The following is a 22036-nucleotide window of genomic DNA, read 5'->3' on the forward strand; positions in this document are numbered from 1 at the left end:
TCATATCTCTATTATTTGGGGCCAGTCCTAGGAATCTTCCATTTGTCCATTGAAGATTGGGTATTACTTATAGAGAATCTCTAAGCCCTTTATTGGAAACACCTGGCATGAGCATTGGAATGTCTAGTAACTAGCATTCTTTAATTTTGAATGTGAACCTGTGATTTGAGATTTTTATCTAGATATGAAGTTGAGAAACTTGCTGAATGGCAGAATGTCTTCATAAAGCCCTAGATTAAGGGCTAGATCTTCCTAAAATGTCTTCAGAGCTACTTCCAAGTTAGTCAGACATTAGTTAGACTCTGCAGAATGTTGCACTTCAATATCTACAAAACTGCAGAAAATGTATTTATTTATAGTTGTACTTATACGTTTAGATGCTGCCCACTCCAAGAGCTCTCAGCGACTTACAAAAAAGTACACATTTAACAGATAATTCTAAACGGTTTAAAAATTCTAAAACAAGGGTTAAACTCAGAAGTTTAAAATTACAGGTGAAAGCCAGTTTAGTGCAGACATTAAGGAATCAGGCAAAATCTGGGTGGCTGTGAAGCCTTACGCATGAAGCCAGCTGGGTGAACATGGAGCAGAGCCCTCTATCATCCCTAGGAAGACAGCAATGGCAAATCCACTTCTGAAGTCTTGCCAAGAAAACTGCAGGCAGTCATCAGGAGTCAACATTGAGCTACAAGTAGAAGGGGTTTAAGCCCGTTTCTCGGGACTAATAAGAATGCTGATTGCAATGTATTTTGTAGTATGACCTTCCCTTGGACAAAACAAATTTGCTGTTGGTGTATTTGCGGTGAGACCCATAAAAAATGCTCCATAGAGTCTGCCCCTCATCTTAAAAACTGACTGGCAATCTTAGACCTATGCCACGAGAAAGAGAGACATAGGAACAATACTAATATGTAGAAATATATATTGATTTATATTTACAGAAGAATAGTTTTGGTTGGATTTAGAGGAGGTGAACAGGTAGTGCATATCTGTGGTCAGGTTGGGTATGCCTTCCTTAGACATTAAGTAAAGATTTGGGGAATATATATTTTTCTTTTCAAAATCTTACTCTTTCCCTTTTTCATATTTCTGCTTACTCTTTCTCTTCCCCCCCCCCAATTCTGCTCTTTTCTCCTGCAAATGCTTTCCACCCAGCAGACCCCTTTTGTGTTTTGCTCTTTTGTTGTCCTTCCTGGTTGGCTTTGATTTCTGATTTTTCTTTTGAAGGGCAATGTTGCTGGCACCAAGTTTAAGGGCGGGTGGGGAGGAGGACCCTGCACACCTCAAACTGTTCAGATGCTGTCAGGAGGGGGAGACCCAGGGGAGACCTCCCCCAGCAAACCCCACACACTCTCTGCCTTGATGTGACTCCAAAGCGGGAGGGGCTGGTGTTTGTTCAGCTGGTGGGAAGATTGGGGGGATGGGAGATGGACAGTTGAAGAAAAAAAAATGGCTACTTTGGGGTGGGGGAGAAACAAAAGGAATTTAATCTCTTTTCTCTTTTTTTCCTTCTTGCACCTTTTTTTTCAATATATTTTTTCTTCTCTCCCTTCGATGCATAAAGTAGAAGTGGAACAGAAAGGTAAACAACAACATTACCACTGACCCCACCCCTAACCCAGCACCTTGTTTTTTTTTTCTCTGTGGCCATATTTAATGTGACCTTCCTTTCCCTCTTCTCCCTGCCCCTTCTTCTCCTAACCTCCCACCTGCCCTCCCCTTGGCTTCCCTTCCTCTTCTTTCTTTGGTCTCACTAATTCTAATTGGCATCCTCTCTAGAAACAAATCTGCCAATCACTAAACAGCCACTCAGCAAATAAAGGAGGTAAAGCCATCATCTAACAACAGCCCTGCCAAACGTTCCATGTTTCCGTGCTCACATGTGGAGGGGAAGCACTATGAATGCTTGGGCGATGCCTGTCCTTCTCTGGTTTTGCTTCCTTCAGGGGAAATACACTTTTCCAAACCGTTCTTGCCTGCGTCTTTTATCATTCAACTGATTTTCTCTGCTCCTTTCTTCATGTTTCCATGGCAACCAACTGGGTACCTTGGCCTACCTCAACCACTTTTCTTTCTTTCTTTCTTTCTTTCTTTCTTTCTTTCTTTCTTTCTTTCTTTCTCTCTCTCTCTTTCTTTCTTTCTTTGCTTAAAATTTTCTGAAATTACAAAAGAACAATAGGTGGTTTGTTTTTATTTAATTCACCCCCATACACACACACACACACACACACACACACACACACTTTGATTTCAGTTTGGGCATTTCAAATATTTGTTCCAGGGCTTCCTGTGTATTTTTAAAAAGTCTTTACATGCATACATTGATCATTGTTAACATTATGGAAGCCATTTGGTTTTAGACATTCAACAAGATCCGAGGAGATATGTACACCTTTTGATCCTATATTCAGCAAAAGTAGATGCCCTGCAATCAATGGGGCCTTTTTTCCTTCTCCCAAGCCTCAAAGTGCTCTCTTGAAATGAAAGGGTTTTTTTTAAAAAAAATCCACTACTGGATGTAATGGAGATGTTCTTTTGAGCTTCTTACACATTGGAACCTCCCCCCATCTTCCAGAAGTGTTGATTGACAGTTCCCTGACCATGGTGACTGCAGATAATAAGAACTGTAATTTAGTCAGGATGCCACCAGGTTGGGGCGATCGGAAGGTCGGCAGTTTGGCAGGTCGAATCCCGAGTGCCGCATAACAGAGTGAGCGCCTGTTACTCGTCCCAGCTTCTGCCAACCTAGCAGTTCAAAAGCACATAAAAATGCAAGTAGAAAAATAGGGACCACTACGGTGGGAAGGTAACAGCGTTCCGTGCGCCTTTGGTGTCTAGTCATGCCGGCCACATGACCACGGAGACGTCCTCGGACAAGCGCTGGCTCTTCGGCTTTGAAACGGAGATGAGCACCGGCCCCTAGAGTCGGAAACGACTAGCACGCATGTGCGGGGGAACCTTTACCTTTACCTTTACTTTACCTAAGGAATAGATGCTCATACTAAGTGACGTCACCCTAAGCAAAGATAAACTTAGCCTTCACCATGCTCTGACAAGCAAAGTGAATCATGGGTTGCTAAAGCTGAGCATTAATGACTTCATTTGTAATCCATCTTTCAGTGGAAATTTCACTCAAAGCTTGTACAGTTCTTTGATGAGAATTCCCAAGCTGTATCTCAAATGGAGTTTACTTTCCTTGCAAATATACTCAGAGTCAGCTTGAAAAGGCTTTTTCTCTTTTTGGTGAGTTCTACCTATCAAAATGACATGGAAATTAGATAAGCCCAAAGCAGTGGTGGGATTCAAATATGTGAACAACCAGTTCTCTGTGTGGATGCCACTTCCGGAAGTCCATTCTGGCCTGGGCAACAAAAAATTAGCTACCGGTTCTGCCGAAGTGGTGCGAACTGGCTGAATCTCACCACTGGCCCAAAGTAAAGATATGTATGAAGTAAATTATTCTGATATACTAACCATTTCAATATGGGCATTTTTAATTTTTGTACATATTTCTTTTTCTTTCTTTCTTTCCTTCCTTCCTTCTTTCCTTCCTTTCTTTTTTCTTAATTCCTGATCAAATCCTGGGTGATTTTGTGTTTTTTAAAAAATTCTTTTCCATTTCTGCTTTTTTTTTTAAATTTAAAGAAAGCTGCAGTCATGATCATTGACTCTGTCTGTTATTGGGGGAAGATGGGGATGGTGCATGAAGGAAGGGGGTCAGTAAATGTGTTGTATTAACTAGATTTATTAACCTAATGTAAGTATCTGAAATCACAATTGCAATGAGCCTCTTTGAACAAGAGACAAGCTGCCAAGTTAGATCTAGAAATTCAAACAATTATTTGCAAGGCAGTACAACTAAAAAGCCAGGCTTGATTCTACCCAAACCATGTCTTTCTTTTCTTCCTCTCTCCCCTCTCTTTCTCTCTTTAGTTTGTTCTAAAAGCACGTTTTTCCCCCCACTATATTAGTTTGGAAATTTTTTCCCAAGATTGGGGATGGAGGCATATACTTATACTTTTCTTTTCCACAGGTTTCCATGGTTTTGGATGTGGTTTTTTTATTGATTGTTTCCTTCTCTGTTTCTGACATCTTCTCCCCCAACCCCAGAACACAGTTGCCCCATCCCGAATTAGAAGGCTGAGTCGGCACTACCCCATCCATGAGGGATCGGAACCAGTTAACGCTTTGTGCTGCCCCTCCCTCTCCAGTGCTTCATTCTTTAATGGTGTGTTTCTCCTCCTTGTGCCAGGAGTCATCCATCCCACCCCACCAACCCAGATGGGAAACTGGGTTGAGCTGAACCTGTGAAAGTCCAGGAAGCTGCTTCGGGGCAAGGTTGCCAAGCAAGGGTTCAGAGCAGGGAAGCAAGATTAGAGCCCTGAAATTCTTTGAATCTTGCCCACCTCTTCCCTGTCACCATCCTTTCCCATCTAAGGTTCCTTAGCTTCAAAATGGGGGTCAAGAAGCTGAAAATGGCAGAGATGTTCATGTAAAACTAACCACCGCTCAGGTCAAGTTATATTGTAGCCGACATCTCCAGTCTGATGGGTGAAAATAAAAAGTGAAGGCAGCACATTCACTTGCAGGTAGGCCTCAACCTACGACCACGACTGAACCCCTAATTTCTGTTTCTAAGCAAGACAGTTGTTAAGTGAGTTGCACCCCATTTTATGAGGTTTTTTTGCCAAAGATGTTAAGAAAATCACTGCAGTTGTTAAGTTAGCCTGGTTGTTAAGTGAATCTGGATTCCCCATTGACTAGGCTTGTCAGAAAGTAGCAAAAAGTGATCATATGATCCGGAGACATAGCAAGTGTCATAAATACGTGCCAGTTGCCAAGCATCCAAATTTTGATCACAAGATCATGAGGATGCTGCAATGGATGTAAATGTGAAAAATGGTCATAAGTCATTTTTTCAGTGCTGTTGTAACTTTGAACGGTCACTAAATGAATGATTGTAAGTTGAGGACTACCTATAGATAACTACATAACCAGAGGCATGTAGATACATAACCAGAGGCATGTAGATATCTTTACATTAAGAACAATATAGTTGGATGTGTTTGAATGTGTATTTGCCTGAACATTTTGTATATATGTAAAAATGCACATGTGCAAACAAATAACTTACACAAATGCAGAAGAAACGCAAACCATAAGCTTCATTAAATAGGCAGTATACTTTTAAATATGGTCCAGCTGTTCTTATAAGCATCAATAGATATAAGGATGTGTGTCCATCTCCATGATTGCTCTATAGAAAAGCATAAAATTTGATGTATTGTAAATCATGACATTCATAGTACTTCTGGTCTTGAGGCTCCTCTTTTTCTTCAAGTTTATAGTGCCCTTTCTTCGGCTTAGCTACATGTTTTGAAGAAGCAGGATCAGAGAATGGCTCCAGGCAACCTGCCCATTTCCATCCCATAATTGACAGCCTTATTTGAAAGAAAGGAAAAACACAAAGTGCAATGCATGACGAATAGTAACACAATATTTAAATAGTTACATGTAGACCAGCCCAAACATTCCTAGGGCCTTCTTGGTTCAGAACAATGGCAAATGAAGTTCAACACATCTGGATGCTGTCAAAATAGATAAGGCTGGTTAGGAATTGCTAGGCTAAAGGCAACTTTCCTTTGAATTTTTCACTTAGAAGGCTACTCTATAGACAAAAATACTCATAAAGTTCCCTTAATAAGTACCAAGAGTTTTCAGGTGCTAGAATAGTCACTAGACATGGCATTTGGAGCTCACAGGTTCAAACTCTTTTCACCTATGACATCATTTCCAATTATGAACTATTTCCCTGACACATTCCCAGGAGAGTTGGATGGATTTGGGCATGATATGGATCCCTGACTATGTGATTGCTTTTATCTTCTGGGGATATAAGTAGGGGAGGGACTTCTCCAGCTTGGGAAATCCAACATGTCCCCTCCCAATAATAAGCAGAGAAACCATTTCCTTACCAAAAGGGAACAGTCCATTTTAAATATTGGAGGAAAGTATCATGATCAGTGATTGATAACTTCAACAAGTCATACACCTTGAGGTTCCTTGCTATGGAATCCTCTATATGGCTAACATTTATTTCTAGGCTTATTTTACAACAGGAGCGATGTATGCGGTTATTTCTTACATTATGCTTCAGGGGTTTTGGTCTGGTTTTTCCCCTGACAGAAATATCAAAAAAATCAATAACATTTCTGGAAGTCAAACTGATCTTTGCTTGAACAATATAAAAAGTGGCTTGTAGAATACAGGTGTCATCAGTATGATAGTAAAAATTGTGTTCAGCCAAATTGATGCAACACCAACATGGTCCTAAGAATTAAGTCTTGAACCCCATGTCAGTAAAAACAAAACCTCTGAAATGGTCATAATTTACACTTAGTGAGCCTTGAATGAGTTTGCTCTTGACTTTAGAGGGACTCACTATGACAAGATTTGGAAATCATGGATTAGACAGAGATAGACAGCTAATACAAGGAACATCATGCAGTGCTATAAAATCCAACTGCTTCACATTAAGCGGTTCTTGTCTGGTGATTCACAACAGAAAACACTATAGGGATCTTTAACAGACCTTGTCATTAACATCTAGGCTAGTTGGCTTCTCTCCTCCCTGACTCATTGCCATACAGTGGTAAACCCATTTATCACTTTGCATTTCCACTGTACTGTACATCAAATAATAGCTCTGTTGTATGCAAGAAGACTAAATAGATGATCTTCAAACATCTGGTAAATGAGACAAAATAAGTTCCCTTTCTTCCTAATTAAAAGTGAATAGGCAAATTGCAGGTGGTCTTCCTTGGCCTGCTATATCTATGCAATCTTTGCATGAGTTACTTAGAGAACTTAAAAAGTCAAAATGTATACACTGTGGCACATTACAGCTGTAATATGAAATGTAACTTCCAAATAATCATTAGCTCTCTTATCCCGGTTCCTTGAGAACTATCTCCAGTTTTCAAGGAAAGAATAATGCTTACTAGTTAGGTTTATACTAGCCAGCATCCTTATTCTTAACAGGGCATAGACAACATTTGGGCCACACGTGGCTTCTCCAACCTCATTTTTCCTTCCCTTCGAGCCCCCAAGATCATAACACTGAATTTCATCAGCATTTTTTTTACAATAGGGGAAGGAGGAAAATAGATATGTTAACCCACGGGGGGGGGGGGGAAACCAACATATTTATTTGGCATTAAAAGACATCCCCAGCTCTAATAAAGCCTTTTTCTTTCATTCTTCAAAATCAGGCTGAACATTTCTGATTTCACCACAGTGTTATTAGTTATAGTCCTTGCAGACTTCATAGACAAAATAATAATAAAATAAAAGTATGGTCCATACATCAGAAAAGCCCTAGCTCAGCCCTCTTCAAAACTCACTATTGCTCACTGTGAATACCTCTTTTCCATTCCATCTACCAGTTCTCCAAATGAGCTCAGGAGGCAGAATTTGCCAGCAGCTAGAATGGCAGAATATTTATTAATCAGAATTATTTATTATAACTAAGTAGGGTGCAGCACAACATCTCCATGGAGACCCAAACACTGTGAATAAGAGTGAACTCACCAGGTTGCTGACTCAGCCCTGCTTGTTCCCTCTGGAGTTATCTAGAGATTGTGACCATTGAAAACAACTGTCCATCATACTCATAAGCTCATATAAGTCTTGTTGATTTCGAGGAAATTTAAACATTTTAAACTATGCCATAGTGTATGCTCAGAATCTTAACCTAATCACCTTTATGCAAAAATGGATATGTCCATTTGCACTGTAGCTCTGCCTGAGTCTGAGAAATCAGGGGAAGGGTATTTGTAAATATTTATGAGAGCTGGCATTGACAAAAATGCTGTTTTCCTCCATGACTGTTGCCAGTCTTCTTCCTGGATTATTTGCCAATCATTTCTAGGGCTGTTGGTGTATCTCATCTACATGTGTGGTGGTATAGTTTGATGTGGAATCTAAATTATGCCCAACTCCAATAAGACTTGCTACATCTGGTGTGATGTGGCATTTCATAGTGACTGTGCAGATGTAATAACGGGAGAGCAGAGAATTCACTAGTGCATCCACAAAACCCATTGCCAGACCTTTTAAGGCTGCTATAACAAAGCCTGAATGCCATCGAGGCTGCAGAGTGAGAAAAATAACTTTCACAGTGGAAATTGTAAGCTTCTACCCAGCAGTAACTGGGTTGCTGACAATCCAGTTTCTCCTGTACCAGTGTGTCGATACTCGTACATCAGAGCAGTACGGTACTGGGTCTTAATGAAAACATCTTGCAGCCTTTAAGCCCTACAATTTGCATTTGGTTTGACTGCTCCAGTGTCTTCTCTATAGCTGCTTAGTAACACTGTGCTATAATGGACAGGTGAATTCTCTGCTGCAATCCTGCTCTCCTCAATCCACTCCACCCCTCCTTCCATCACTAAATGCTTTTCTTTCCTCCCAGCCTTGCTCCAGCTAACCAGAGGCAGATACTTGCAGAATGCTGGCCTGTTTTTGTCTTCCTTTCAAACTTTTTCCTCCTGGCTTTTCCCAAGGCTACGGGCGGCCAATTGGGATGTGGGTGAAAGGGAGGGGCTTCCTTCCCCCTCTGCCCAGCCTCCTTTCCCCCCCCTCCCCCCACTGTCACTTCACTCCTCCACCTCCTGCCATGTGCACTAGCCTCATGTCCTTTGCTGCTCCGAATCAAACCTGGCTGATAAATTGCTCCAATGGCACCCAGGATATGGGAAGCAGAAGCTTTGGGTAATTTCATCCTTCTGCTATGACTCTGTAAGCTCTTATTTCCAGAAGGGAGACAGTCCCTGTGCTAATCTACAGCTCTCTGTCCCCAGGGTTTAAAAGTAGTCTCTTTCAGAGGAAGAGGAAACACCCTGTCTTTTATATTCAGTGGGCTTCTAAGCAGCCAAGCTTTGGATTATTTTGTGCTTGTTTTCTTTTCCCATTGCCCATTCAATAATGTTTAATAATGGTAGAATATTTCAGGCTGGCAGGCCCTCGTTCTTTTTCCATTAGAAGGCATTTCCTCAGAACTGCTTGGAGGACAGTGATAAGATGTAGAAGAACATTTCTCGGAGGGGTGTGAGATAAAAGAGTCTGAAGCAATGGAAGTTTGAAACCTGGGCTCCTAATTTCTGCTTCTAAATGCATGATTACTTTCTGTTTTAGGAACTGCACTGAGCTAACTTGCAGCTCTGATATTCTAGCTAATTACTTCAACCCCAAGGAAAAGAAAGACCACTAATAATTGCCTTTGTAGATGCAGAAATGGGTCCAGTTTCTTTCTGCCTCATTATTATTGATGGTTATGCCAACGTAAAACTTGGCTTTAGGTGCGGCATGATGACGGGCATAGATTAATCTTGGTCCATGGAGTTGGTGAAGCAAATTCCTTTTATGAGCGCTATAATCCTTTGATCAGAGTACTTCAAGATTTACTGGAACCAATATGATATAAGTATCCAATAAAGTAAAAAAAAAGGTGTCCTTCCTCTAGAGATACCCATAGAAGATAAAGGACCATCAATCCTATAAAATCCAAAAACACGACTCCTCACACTACTCAATTCATTCCATAGGATAGACAGTGCAGCAATTCCATACTTAATTTCAAAGATGTGATGTGGAAGCTTTAACTTCCATACCATTAGATGTATCCCCTGGGTACCTCCACTGGAGAGGATTTGTGAGGTCTAGCTCATTGTAATTGCTTTTCCAGAGCTTTTAACTCTTCTGACCTCCATAGAATGAGTAAAGCATACAGTCAGGGAATGGGGTTGTAGCTGTAAGTTCACCAGTACTCCCGTTCATATTTCTGGCTTATCCAAATAATATTACTTAGACTTTGGCAGGGAAACAATTTAACATTCCCTGCTAAATTTCAAAGTACGGCAAAGTGGGGGAGGATGGTTTGGAATCCTTATATTCCCATTTTAATTTGATCTGGACAAAGTGTTGATTTCCTCTGATGCTCCCCACCCATCCCTCCCATTATTTAACTTCACTGAGCCATCTCAGCTCAATAACAGATAAAAGTGTCATGATTGCAGCTGCTCTGAAAATTCAGCGCGGATTTCACTTCTCCTGCCAACAACCTTTTACAAATTTATCCTCTCTCTCTCTCTCTCTCTCTCTCTCTCTCTCTCTCTCTTTCTTTCTCTCTCTTTCTTTTTTCCTTGTTCTGTCACATTCTTTCTGAATTTTCACCCTTCCCCTTTTTACCCAAACATCCTTTCCTCCCTTACATCCCCTCCCTAGTATTCGTTTGCCCAGGGACGCTGCACAAGATCCTGGAACCTACCTCGGCCCATGAATCAGAGCACCAGTCTGGAGCTTGGTGCAAGGATCCTCTTCAAGCAGGAGACCGAATATATGTCATGCCCTGGATCCCATACAGGACAGACACTCTGACAGAGTATGCTTCATGGGAAGACTATGTAAGTGCCCGACATACCACCACATATCGCTTGCCCAACAGAGTCGATGGCACTGGCTTTGTGGTGTATGATGGAGCAGTCTTCTACAATAAAGAGCGGACGCGCAACATTATCAAGTATGATCTGCGGACACGGATTAAAAGTGGAGAAACGGTTATCAATACAGCCAACTATCATGACACTTCACCCTACCGTTGGGGTGGGAAGACTGACATTGACTTGGCTGTTGATGAAAATGGGCTATGGGTCATTTATGCCACTGAAAGCAACAATGGACGGTTAGTGGTAAGCCAGCTCAACCCTTATACGCTACGCTTTGAAGGCACATGGGAAACTGGTTATGACAAACGCTCGGCATCCAATGCTTTCATGGTGTGTGGAGTCCTCTATGTGGTACGGACAGTCTATGTTGATGACGACAGTGAGGCTGCAGGGAACCGTGTTGACTATGCCTTCAATACTAATATGAATCGTGAAGAACCGATCTCTCTGACCTTCCCTAATCCTTACCAGTTCATCTCTTCCATTGACTATAACCCCCGTGATAATCAGCTTTATGTATGGAATAATTATTTTGTTCTGCGTTACTCTCTTGAGTTTGGTCCACCCGATCCTAGCACTGGTGAGCTATTATCCTAAGATAAAAGTTTGGGTGGGGGAAAAAAGGAGCTGTCAGTGTTTGGAAATTATGGAGATTTTTGTTCCAATTTTTATAGTATTGATAAAAATACTTGGAGACAAAAAGAATGAGTCATCTTGCATAGATATGAATTTCTTAATTATACAATTTGGCACACAGATCTTATGAAATTATCTTTTAAAAATAGATTCTTCAATATACGTTTTATACCAACTTTCTTTAAATCAGTGTGCTCCAGCTGAGTTGGAGCATTAGAATTACTATGTGCATTTTGGCTGAAAATTCTGGAATTTGTAGGTTAACACATCTGGAGAGCACTAGGTTGCAGAAGATGTTTTACACTAAATCTTATATATCACCAGTCCCCAGTTGCATATGAATTAGGATTGCTATCTTTTGACTTCAGCTAAATATCTTTTGATGGCTAGCTCTTTACTTTAGCTAATTAAATAAAACAAACATATATTTTCCATATTCTACAAGTGATTGCAAGTTTTTGAGGCAACTCAGCTCCTACTATTTGATATGAAGGACAATAATCATATTTCAAGAAACTTTCAAGCATGTATTAGCAATATCACTTTAAAAAGAAAGGCTTAAATTTTTTCACTGACTTCTAAAATATCTTTAATTGTGCTACTTGCTGCAAGCAGTTCTTCAGGCTCCAGTCAAATAGTAAGTATTGGAAAGTTTATTCACTTCAATTCAAACTCATTGTGACCCCAACAGAGTCAGCATCCGCCTGAAGTTCTGACAGTTAACATCACGTGGAGTTTAAATTGAGAGATGGATTGTCTGATGTTCAGTATTTGGCAGAAGCCTAGAGGCTACAAAACTAATTCCTTAAAACTGGGCAGAAGGAGAAAAATTCAGTCTTGTTTTAAATAAAAGAGGTTCAAGATTAGTCATGCTCTGGTATAGGGCCAGATTCAGATCTGTTTATTCCAATATGCCACTAATTTGTTTTTCATACATACTCCATTCATCCCAGTTGCACAGCTTCTGTCTGAATGGCATTTGAAACTGAGCATTTCCTCAGTTAACATCCCCATGCTGTGGCTGGATGAATGGGATTGAGACTTAGTGAGAATAATGGATCAGTTGTATCTGAAGGAGTCACACGCATATTTTCAGATGGGATGGAACATTACTTAAATTACTTAAATAAGCACTGAGTGCTACAGTTTGCTATATTTTAAAATTAAAAAGAATTTCAGTGTGAAGACATGGTTTGTATTTCATATTCCTAAGAAACATCTGACAGAAGTTATCATAAATGGTATGTGGGCTAAGGGAATATGAGGAAGCTGGTCCAGATTAACCATCTTAGATATACTGAAATCAAAAAGTAATATAACTTGGAAATTTGATGAGTTTTTGCAATTTATATAATCTACACAGGGAAGATCCAGACACATTGATATGTAAAGGAATATACTGTATACCGAGCCTCATGGAATATTTGCCAGCAGTAAAACAAGGGTCAGAAAATTTGGGCTGGAATCAATAGAGAGGAGGAAAGAATATATATAATTCTTTTGGTATCATTAGCTCCTTTTCAGAATATTCTGCATTTGGACATTTAGTAATCACGATCTCCTCTTTTTTAAAAAAATATTTTTGCAACCATGGCAACTAGAATTTGTGATACTAAAGAAAATCTGGGACTCTTTTTAACCTGGAGAACTGCATCTTTTGTTACAAATGTGATCATGATTAAATGATGATTCCATTCAATGAGATTTTCTGGCTAAAATAAATAATACTGTGGTGAGAACTCAGCAAGGGAACATATGTTTTACATGTACAAAGTTTTAAGTACAGCTCTTGATATTTTTTAGGGTAAAGGAACTGAAATAGCAACACAGGGCATGAAAAGAGACTCTGCTGAAAATTTTAGGGATCCACTGCAAATCTAGATGTACCATAAGATTGGATCGATGCAAAGCAACATCACTGAAAGTGGAGTTGTAATAAGCATAGGCATTTTAAAAAATTAAGATTTTACAACTAAAGACCTGAATGGGAAGGGAGGGATATTTTGTATATAGAAGGGATTGCTTGTCCTCAACTGTCTTTCTGCCCACAGGCCCGGTCACCTCAACACCACTCAGCACGACAACCACTATTCATCCCACCACCGTCACCAGCACAATATCACCTGTTGTTACAACCACTCGACAGCCACCCCTTACAACCCACCCTGTAGGTGCCATAAATCAGAAGGGTACAGAACTGCACACGGTCACTGCCATAATGCCCAGTACCCGCCGTCCACCAGCAAACAACCAGCACATCTTTCCAGAGCTCTTCTGTGAGGCAAAGGAGGTGAGGCGTGTCCAGTGGCCGGCCACGCAACAAGGCATGCTGGTGGAAAGGCCTTGCCCAAAGGGCACGAGAGGTAAAAATAAGCAGCTTCACCAGGGGTAACCTTAGGCAAATTGTTCTGGTCTTTATTTGCAGAGGCAAATGCCTTTGGATGCTTACCAGATCCAAATGAAAGAAGCTGGGGCTCAGGCAGGGTGTAATTCTTCCATTAGTCAACGCTAGAAGTTGTAGCCTTGAGGTGGCAAAAACCTGTACTGGAATGAAATCTGCTGGCCTGGTTCCTGTGTCTCAACTTGCCTTTCTATGGCAACTACCTGATTTCAGTCTTCATACACCTTCAGGCTTTCTTTGGACACCACTGAGCTACTGGTGTAGCTCTCAATTGTGAGCTTGGGATGTGAGGAAAACAGCAATATGAAGATGTGGCTGGATAAAGATGCTGCTGGAGCATATTTGTAGGGTAATTAAGGGCAAGGGAAGAATCTACCTGGGAAGCCATCTCTCGACAAACTTAATAACGCTTCTTCAGAGACCTTTAACAAGGGGCTGTTTTCGTAGTGGGAACAGATAGGAATGATAGGCTGAAACCACAACAGCTGAAATTGATTAACAAGTCTTTCTTGCTGTCCCACTCACAGGTATTGCCTCTTTCCAATGCCTTGCTACCCTTGGTATTTGGAACCCACGTGGGCCTGATCTCAGCAACTGCACAAGTCCTTGGGTCAACCAGGTGGCCCAGAAGGTATCATTTTATTCCCAGAAGTTGTCCCTGCCCTCTGGTGGTTAATCAGACAGTTCATCTTCACAGTGTGTATCAGGCTTCTTCATGCCTGCACAACTCTTCTGCTGGATTGAGGCTAGTCTGTATTTCTTTCCTCTTGACAGATCAAGAGTGGAGAGAATGCAGCCAACATTGCTACCGAGCTTGCCCGACATACGCGTGGTGCCATCTACGCTGGAGATGTTAGTTCCTCTGTCAAATTAATGGAGCAGCTCTTAGATATCTTGGATGCTCAACTGCAGACACTGCGTCCAATAGAGAGGGAGTCCGCTGGCAAAAACTACAACAAGGTGCATGGTGATATGTTAACTGGGAGGTTGTTCTCAGCAGGTTGTGTGTCCTGACCTTATATTTCACTTTTCTGGACCGCTGAAACAGAATAGCAATTTGGCATAAACCTTTTAGCAGCCTAAACATCCAGTGGTTGGACAAATACATGTTACACGTCTGCATGCCTTTTTTTTGCTTTACAATAAACACTTAGCAATTTAGTTTTCCATCCCTCTTGATTATTAGCTTTGATATGAGAATAGTTATGAAGAAATATCTTTAGATGGCTAATTCTGTGGTACAGTCTACCAGATGCTGCTACTATATAGAGTCTCTGGTCATGTTTTATTGGTTTTCCTATAGGATTCTGTATTAGCTCTGCTGATAACAATGCAGAATGCTGAAATAATGATCAATCATGTGAGTGCCTTCGAAGAATAGCTAATGTGTTATTGAGTTAATATGACCTAATCCTATGTAAGTGTCTAGGATTATAATTCTGGTGATAATTTTGAATTCAGGCCTGAAAGCATAAATCAAAAAACTTAAGAATTTGATCAAATGTACAGTGTGAGGAAATAAAAAAAGGTAAAAAAAAAAGGATACAATTAAAAAATTATCAAACTCAACTTGTCTCTTTGAATAACAACTAGTAAATTAAAATTTAAAATTGGATTCACATTGTCATTTAGTATATTTCTTTTTTTATTACCTGCTGCCTGCTGCCTGGTGATTTTATGACTGGAACAAACCATTTCAAGGAAACCCATAGATAAAATGTATTGGGGTAGAGTGAAGCCTTTGGGGAATTCTAATAATTTTCTCCTTGTTTTGGTATATGGACCATCATTGACACTTGGCTTGTATGCTGTACTCTACAGATGCATAAGAGAGAAAGGACCTGCAAAGACTATATCAAGGTGAGGACATCAATGTTCTAAATTCAGGTAGGAATAGCTATGGGCAAGAAGTAACCTGTCAAACATCTGCGGTTCTCAGGGAAATGCTGACATTTCTCTGAGACCTGCATGTTTCGACATCAAAGAAAGTGCTTCATTTAGAAGTACCCTAAATTTAGAGCAGCATTAAAAAGTTGTTTGTTATTAAAATATTTATATCCCACACCTGATACACTCATTGTATAACTTTCTAGTAGTATATATGAAAATGTTCAGCAGCCTGTGGAATTTATAATGAAACAGACAAGAGAATCTTTCGGGGAAAGAAGGACATGCTTTGCTACCAAAAATATTTTTGTTCTTTGGTCTTGTCCCAATCCTGGATGAATTTCACTTAATTACATGACCTACACAGGAAATGTACTTTATATAACAATCGTCCTCATTTAAATTGTTCTGGCTATACAACTGATATGGATATCCACAAAACATCCCACATGAGATAGCCATATGTAAAAACCTAACATAGAAAACTTCCACCAAGCCTATATCATTTTAATTTTGTGTAGGAAGCCATTTGTAGCTGTCCAGAATACAAATAACCATGCAAGTAATGTCTCAACTACTACTGCTACTAGTACTACTTAAAAACTATGCCAGTATGGCTGATTTAATATAATATAAAGTTTCATGGGGCTTTTAAAAAAATTTATAAATAAAAGATTGCAGATCATTTATTTGGAATAGGGTCATAAATGCATGCTCTTGAACTGAGTGACACAAAAGAGATTCTAAGTCAAACTTCTCAGCTTGGCACCATCTCATTGTGTTGAATTTCAATCCCTAGACTAAATAAAATAAAAGATGTTAGCTATGGTGGCTGAACTTCCAAGAAATCTGGAGGATACATCCGGAGAGGGAAAAGTCATTTAAAAATAAAGGAGAAATGACTTTTCAAAAAATGTGATAAATTAAATAAATATTTAAACATGGGAGCTATGCTACTTCTCACCCTGCAAGCAAAGTAATTGTATCTTATAGTTGCTTGTAGAAAGTACATGCCCACTTTATAATACTTAAAGTAATGATGAGCAATGCCTGTAGTTCCTGAGGTGAAGAATTGTTTTCTAGTTGTGGATTTTTTTGGGAAATACTGTGCCTTGAGTACAGAATTAGCATTTCAGAAATTGAAAAGCTGCTTCCATCCATACAAGAATTTTGATCCAATGAAAATAAGGTGGTTAGGTAAGAAAATGGGGAGGAGGAGAGAGAGAATATACAGTTACTACAGTATTTCCATAAATGGTAGCATCTTTGAATTGGCCCATTCTACTCAGGAGATGCACCTAACTAGCAATGGCAAAATGACAATCTCAGAACCTCCAGGTTTTGAGACTTAAAAAATGAATAACACCCAGGGTGTCATGGATAAAGATTAATAATATATATGTCTTTTGTCCGTCAAATATAAGTGGTAGCATGAAGAATGCATCTGTAGCCATCTTTGCTCAGTGGCAAAGAGGAGAAAAGGAAAGTGCGAGAGCAGAAGAACTGTTGGAAGGGAACGGACTATGAGAAGTGGATCCATTTCCTCAAAACTCAATGTCATTCTAGGCTGTGGTGGAGACGGTGGACAACCTCCTGCGTCCAGAGGCACTGGAATCGTGGAAGGACATGAATGCCACGGAGCAAGTGCACACTGCCACCATGCTGCTTGATATCCTGGAAGAGGGAGCTTTCCTTCTGGCTGACAACGTCAAAGAACCAGCCCGTTTTGTCACTGCTAAGAATAATGTTGGTAAGCATCAGTCTGTCTGCTTTATCTTGAAGAAGTCAATTGGGAAGAAGGGAACTTCACAGAGTGTGTGGGCGCAGCAGCCGTATGCCTCTCTGGAGCAATTCTAAAGCAGCCAACCATTCTTTCTTTGAAATGTGTGTACTGAACCTTATTGTACACAGTGCCTGTGCTTTGTAAACCTAGGGAGGAGGGAGCCTTTATCAAATGCAAACTGTCAAAAAAGGTGCTATTTACTTTTTAAAGGCTCTTGAGTTATGCCTCCTGGCAGTGTCCTTATTTCTCCGTCGCACCCATAGAAATGTGATCTGTATTTCCATTGCATAACATATTGGAGAAAAAGGTTTCTTACATGGAAGTAGCATTAATTTCATTTAGTCTTCATTATATATAAGGAAAGAATATCTGTCGCATTCCCCACTTCCTTACTTCAGGAGCCTGGTACAAATAGTTATGTGGGGTAAAAACAAGAGAAAGGTTTTCACTGGTCAGGCACAAGACTGGGTCTGCTTGGCACAGCCCCAGGTAGGATGATAGCAAGTTACCATTATCTCACTTAATCAAGAGAACTTTAGGATATCTTTTCATCATTCATTCAAAGCATCATCAGTTGGCCTGCTTTACAAAGTTATTGCAATGATAAAGTAATAATATTAGATTATTATAACACAGAAATTTATAAAATGCTTTTCACATTGCTTTGTGCTGTGTAACTAACAGCCATAATGCATAATGTATGATGAGTTCTCCTCACGTGTCTGTCATGTTCTACAGTGATCTAGAAATAGACTCACAACTTCCCAGGCTGCTATTTTAAGGGTGCTTGGATTCATCTCTTGAAGAAGATGGTGCTGCCATGGGCAGAATCATACCAAACATGGTTACATATTAGATGCCGCATTAAAATGTTTTTTTTAGGCAGAAAGTACAAGTGCAGCCAATGGTGTTAAAACAAGTAGAAAAGAATAGGGTATTAAACTGGAGAATAGAAAAAAGAGTAGGCTTAGGAGAGGTAGAATTTAGAAATTTCCCATCCAGTCTCTTGGCCATATACTGCCCTTGTTGAAAATGTAGGTACCCTCTTATATCTCAGGCAGTGATTATCTGTTCTTGAGGTCAAATCCATTCTTAAGCTATTGCCAACTTTTTAGCAATGTAGTCCAAGCCATTTCATTACACAGAAATGACATATTATGTGATACTAGCTAGACCAAAATAAATAAATAAATCAGAAAATCCAGTCAGTTTTGCAAACCATTTTCCTTGTGTGCAAAAATTCGCACAATAGTGTTCTGCATAACTATAAATTAATAACTTGCCTAAACTTGTTCTGTTTAACATCTTAATAGCATAAATCAGTTCTAATAAATAGCTTTCTTTTCCCTAAAGTCTAAAAATTAAGTATAAATCAGTGTATATCTTTTAAAAATTCCCCTTAAGCCATAAAAAAGAAAGAAAAAAATTAAGTTCTATCATTGCAACAAGTATATTCCATTTATCCTCTTAATATTTCATCAATTGTTAAAATAATATCTTTTATTATGTCATTGCAAAATCTATAATATAATTCAAAGTTATATTCTGATAATTAATCTATTTCATTATATAATAGTTTCCCTATCTAAAATGCATACATATTCTATTTATCATCCTTACAGTTGATCTATAATTAACAAAGTATGTTTTATTGTTTGTGGCTAATTTTCATTCCCTTAAAAATCTAAATCCTAAATATAAAATCAGTTTACTTCTTGTAACAGTTCCCCTTGGCCCATTAAAAGAGAATATAAGCTTTATTATTGCCAATCCCCACATTTACAACAACAACAACAACAAAAAGCAATAAATCATTTTTTAAAATCTAACTCTTGCTTTCTTCTTGTGCCAGGCAGGCTTCCATATCATTGCCTTTAACTTCTTAAATGTGTCTCCCTTTCTTCCTACACACATTGTTTGAATCCAGGGAGACCATCCAATTATCAATTTTTGAAAGAAAATGACCCCTTTATAGTCATTAAATTTTCGTTCTAGTAAGTCCAATCTCCTTGTTTGGTGTAGTACAGTTGTCATTAATTCAATCTGATCTTCTCCTTTCAAATCCATCTGGCTTAGATAAGAGGTCATGTCTAATGTTGTAATTATCGTTTGGTTAGTTAGAGTCTTAATGTACTGTATTTGAGGGTCTTTGGCATCCTCCATTTTAATATTGCTTTCTTCAGCTTCTGTTATTTGTTGGATTGTAGGTTTTATAGTTGAGATCAAAGTTTGGGCATCAAGGCTCTCAGTAGATTGTAGTTGCTGTGTTTTAAAGTCCCCTTTTTTGTTGATTTCCTCATCCTCTGTTAGATTTTGAGTTGTCAGTTCATCAGTTGAAGTCAGAGTCTCATTAGGTGAGTTTATGCTGTCAGATTTGTCTTTAAGTTTAGCTTTAGTTTCTGCAGTCATTGCCAAAATTGTATCAAGAATGAGTTTATAGTCAAGTGGTGGGATGTATTCTTCCATTTCTTTTGTATTTTGCAGATAGGCCTTTAGTGGAGGCTAATTTAAGAAAAGCCAGTAAATGTCCACCTCCACTATTCCTAAAAGTTGTTTTCAATGCCAGTTGTTCCCAATTTTTATCTTTAAAGATAGTGTCAAGGGCAACTCTATTACAGGCAGATCTCAGAGTAAAAAAAAAAAGCTTTACTTGCTATACTAGGTTTTGCCACAAGATGTCCTCACTTGCATATAGAATCCTTTTTAGTTACCCAAAAATTTCAAAAATCCAAAATAGAATAGCTTAATTAATTCTTTTGAGGCTTTAAAGTTATAAATCCCCAGGTAGGCAGCTGCCAATTTTTCAAAAAGTGAGGAGAATTTTCCAAGAAAGTCCCACAGGAAAGAGATTAGGGAAGTAAAAAGGGTAAGGTCTCACCCAAATCCTCCATATTGCTTCATTGTGCTTAGGTGGTGCTGTGGTTTTCAGCAGGGAACGGCTTAACATGGCCAATCTCTTCTTCTTCGGGCCAGAGGAGAACTCCGGATCAAACGGAGGGCTGCCACCCTTCCGCGATCTCAGGGAGCTGGCCTCCTCGCAGTGGTCGCCCCTCCAGGGCGACTTTTAACCCTTTGCAGGGTCCTCCGAAGGAGTAGGACTGGACGGCAGTGGGAGAGATTCTCCCAGCACGTCTGCCAGCGTTGCAAGCACAAACCGGAAGCCTGAAACATGCAAATTTTTAGATAATTACTACAGCTTCTTATTGTTTGATCTGCATTTTTGTGTTAACCTATTCCATTCTTCCCTCCCATTATAGTGTTGGAGGTCTCTGTGTTAAATACAGAAGGGCAAGTGCCTGATATTGTGTTCCCACATGAATATACCACCAGAAACTCAATCCAGCTATCAGCCAACACAATCAAGCAAAACAGTCGTAATGGTGAGCAAGAGAAGGAATTCTAGATTTGGGGAGGACCTTGATAAACATCTTCCTGGAACATTTTGGAGACCATCATCATGCAATTACCTCTTTTCCTCCCTTTCTAGCAATAATTGATCCTGTCTATTACACCCCAGGCTATAGGACTGATCTCCTTTCCCTTTGTTCCGTAGGGGTGGTCAAAGTTGTTTTCATCCTCTACAATAATTTGGGATTTTTCCTTTCTACTGAGAATGCCACAATCAAGCTTGGAAGTGAAGTTGGTCCACTTAGCCCCTCACTTGTTGTCAATTCACAAGTTATCGCTGCCTCCATCAACAAGGAATCTAGTCGTGTCTTCCTTATGGACCCTGTCATCTTTACTCTTTCCCACCTGGAGGTGAGATAAGCATGATTCCTGGGATTGTTCTATCTGTTTCCTTTTCTTTGCACATTTCAATAAATCCCATACCCTGGTACTTGTGCCTTGTAATCTGTACTAAACTACAACAGCGGCAAAGTTACACTTTGTAAAGGCTTCACTGCTAATGTTTTAGGTAAAGGTAAAGGTTCCCCCACACATGCATGCTAGTCGTTTCCAACTCTAGGGGGCGGTGCTCATCTCCGTTTCAAAGCCGAAGAGCCAGCGCTTGTCCAAGGACGTCTCCATGGTCATGTGGCTGGCATGACTAGACACCAAAGGCGCACAGAATGCTGTTACCTTCCCACCGTTGTGGTCCCTATTTTTCTACTTGCATTTTTTACATGCTTTTGAACTGCTAGGTTGGCAGAAGCTGGGACGAAAAACAGGCGCTCACTCTGCTACGCGGCACTCGGGATTTGACCCGCCAAACTGCCAACCTTCTGATCAGCAAGCTCAGCGTCCTAACCCACTGAGCCACCGCGTCCATGCTAATGTTTTGAGCATGTATAAATTCACTTTTAATCAAGTCATACATTTTTTTCGTTATCTGTATTCAGGAAGTGCCCTTCCCCCCGCCAATCTTTATTCTATTGATGACACCCAGGCCCATTTCTGTTTCCACATAGGACAAGAATCACTTCAATGCCAATTGCTCTTTCTGGAACTATTCGGAGCGTTCCATGATGGGATACTGGTCCACACAGGGCTGCCGGCTGATGGAGACCAACAAGACCCACACCACCTGTGCTTGCAGTCATCTCACCAATTTTGCTGTCCTCATGGCACACCGTGAAATTGTAAGCATATCACTCACCTAAAGAAGGGCGGGAGAAAATACGACAGCTTGTTAGGTGGAGAGAAATGGTTTCCAGTCATTGGGGCCATCCTTTTAACTCTTAATGCATGCTGAATCTTTATCTTGTTGTATGGGTCATATGTAAAATCAGGGCAGTTGTTACTCTTCACATGTTAAGAAGATGGTCAGTCTATGATGCCCTGTAAACCGCCCTGAGTCCTTCGGGAATAGGGTGGTATAGAAAA

General features: G+C 40.0%; 1 protein-coding gene across 7 annotated transcripts in view; it reads left to right on the plus strand.

The window, feature by feature from the left end:
- The window catches only part of ADGRL1 (adhesion G protein-coupled receptor L1), a 171213-nt gene that overhangs the window by 127978 nt on the left and 21199 nt on the right, over nt 1-22036 (plus strand). For 4 of the 7 annotated variants that reach the window (XM_083351757.1, XM_083351761.1, XM_083351759.1 and 1 more), the window contains exons 5-14: nt 1565-1582; nt 10285-11085; nt 13193-13504; nt 14070-14173; nt 14317-14502; nt 15364-15402; nt 16996-17179; nt 20470-20592; nt 20766-20971; nt 21622-21792. In XM_083351757.1, the coding sequence (XP_083207883.1) occupies nt 1565-1582; nt 10285-11085; nt 13193-13504; nt 14070-14173; nt 14317-14502; nt 15364-15402; nt 16996-17179; nt 20470-20592; nt 20766-20971; nt 21622-21792 (2144 nt within the window). Of the gene's footprint in view, nt 1-1564; nt 1583-1779; nt 1826-10284; nt 11086-13192; nt 13505-14069; nt 14174-14316; nt 14503-15363; nt 15403-16995; nt 17180-20469; nt 20593-20765; nt 20972-21621; nt 21793-22036 lie in introns of all 7 variants that reach the window. The other 3 variants (XM_083351762.1, XM_083351763.1, XM_083351760.1) reach the window with 2 other exon arrangements.

Source organism: Vipera ursinii (genome assembly GCF_947247035.1).
Source record: "Vipera ursinii genome assembly, chromosome: 2".
Classification (NCBI taxonomy): domain Eukaryota; kingdom Metazoa; phylum Chordata; class Lepidosauria; order Squamata; family Viperidae; genus Vipera; species Vipera ursinii.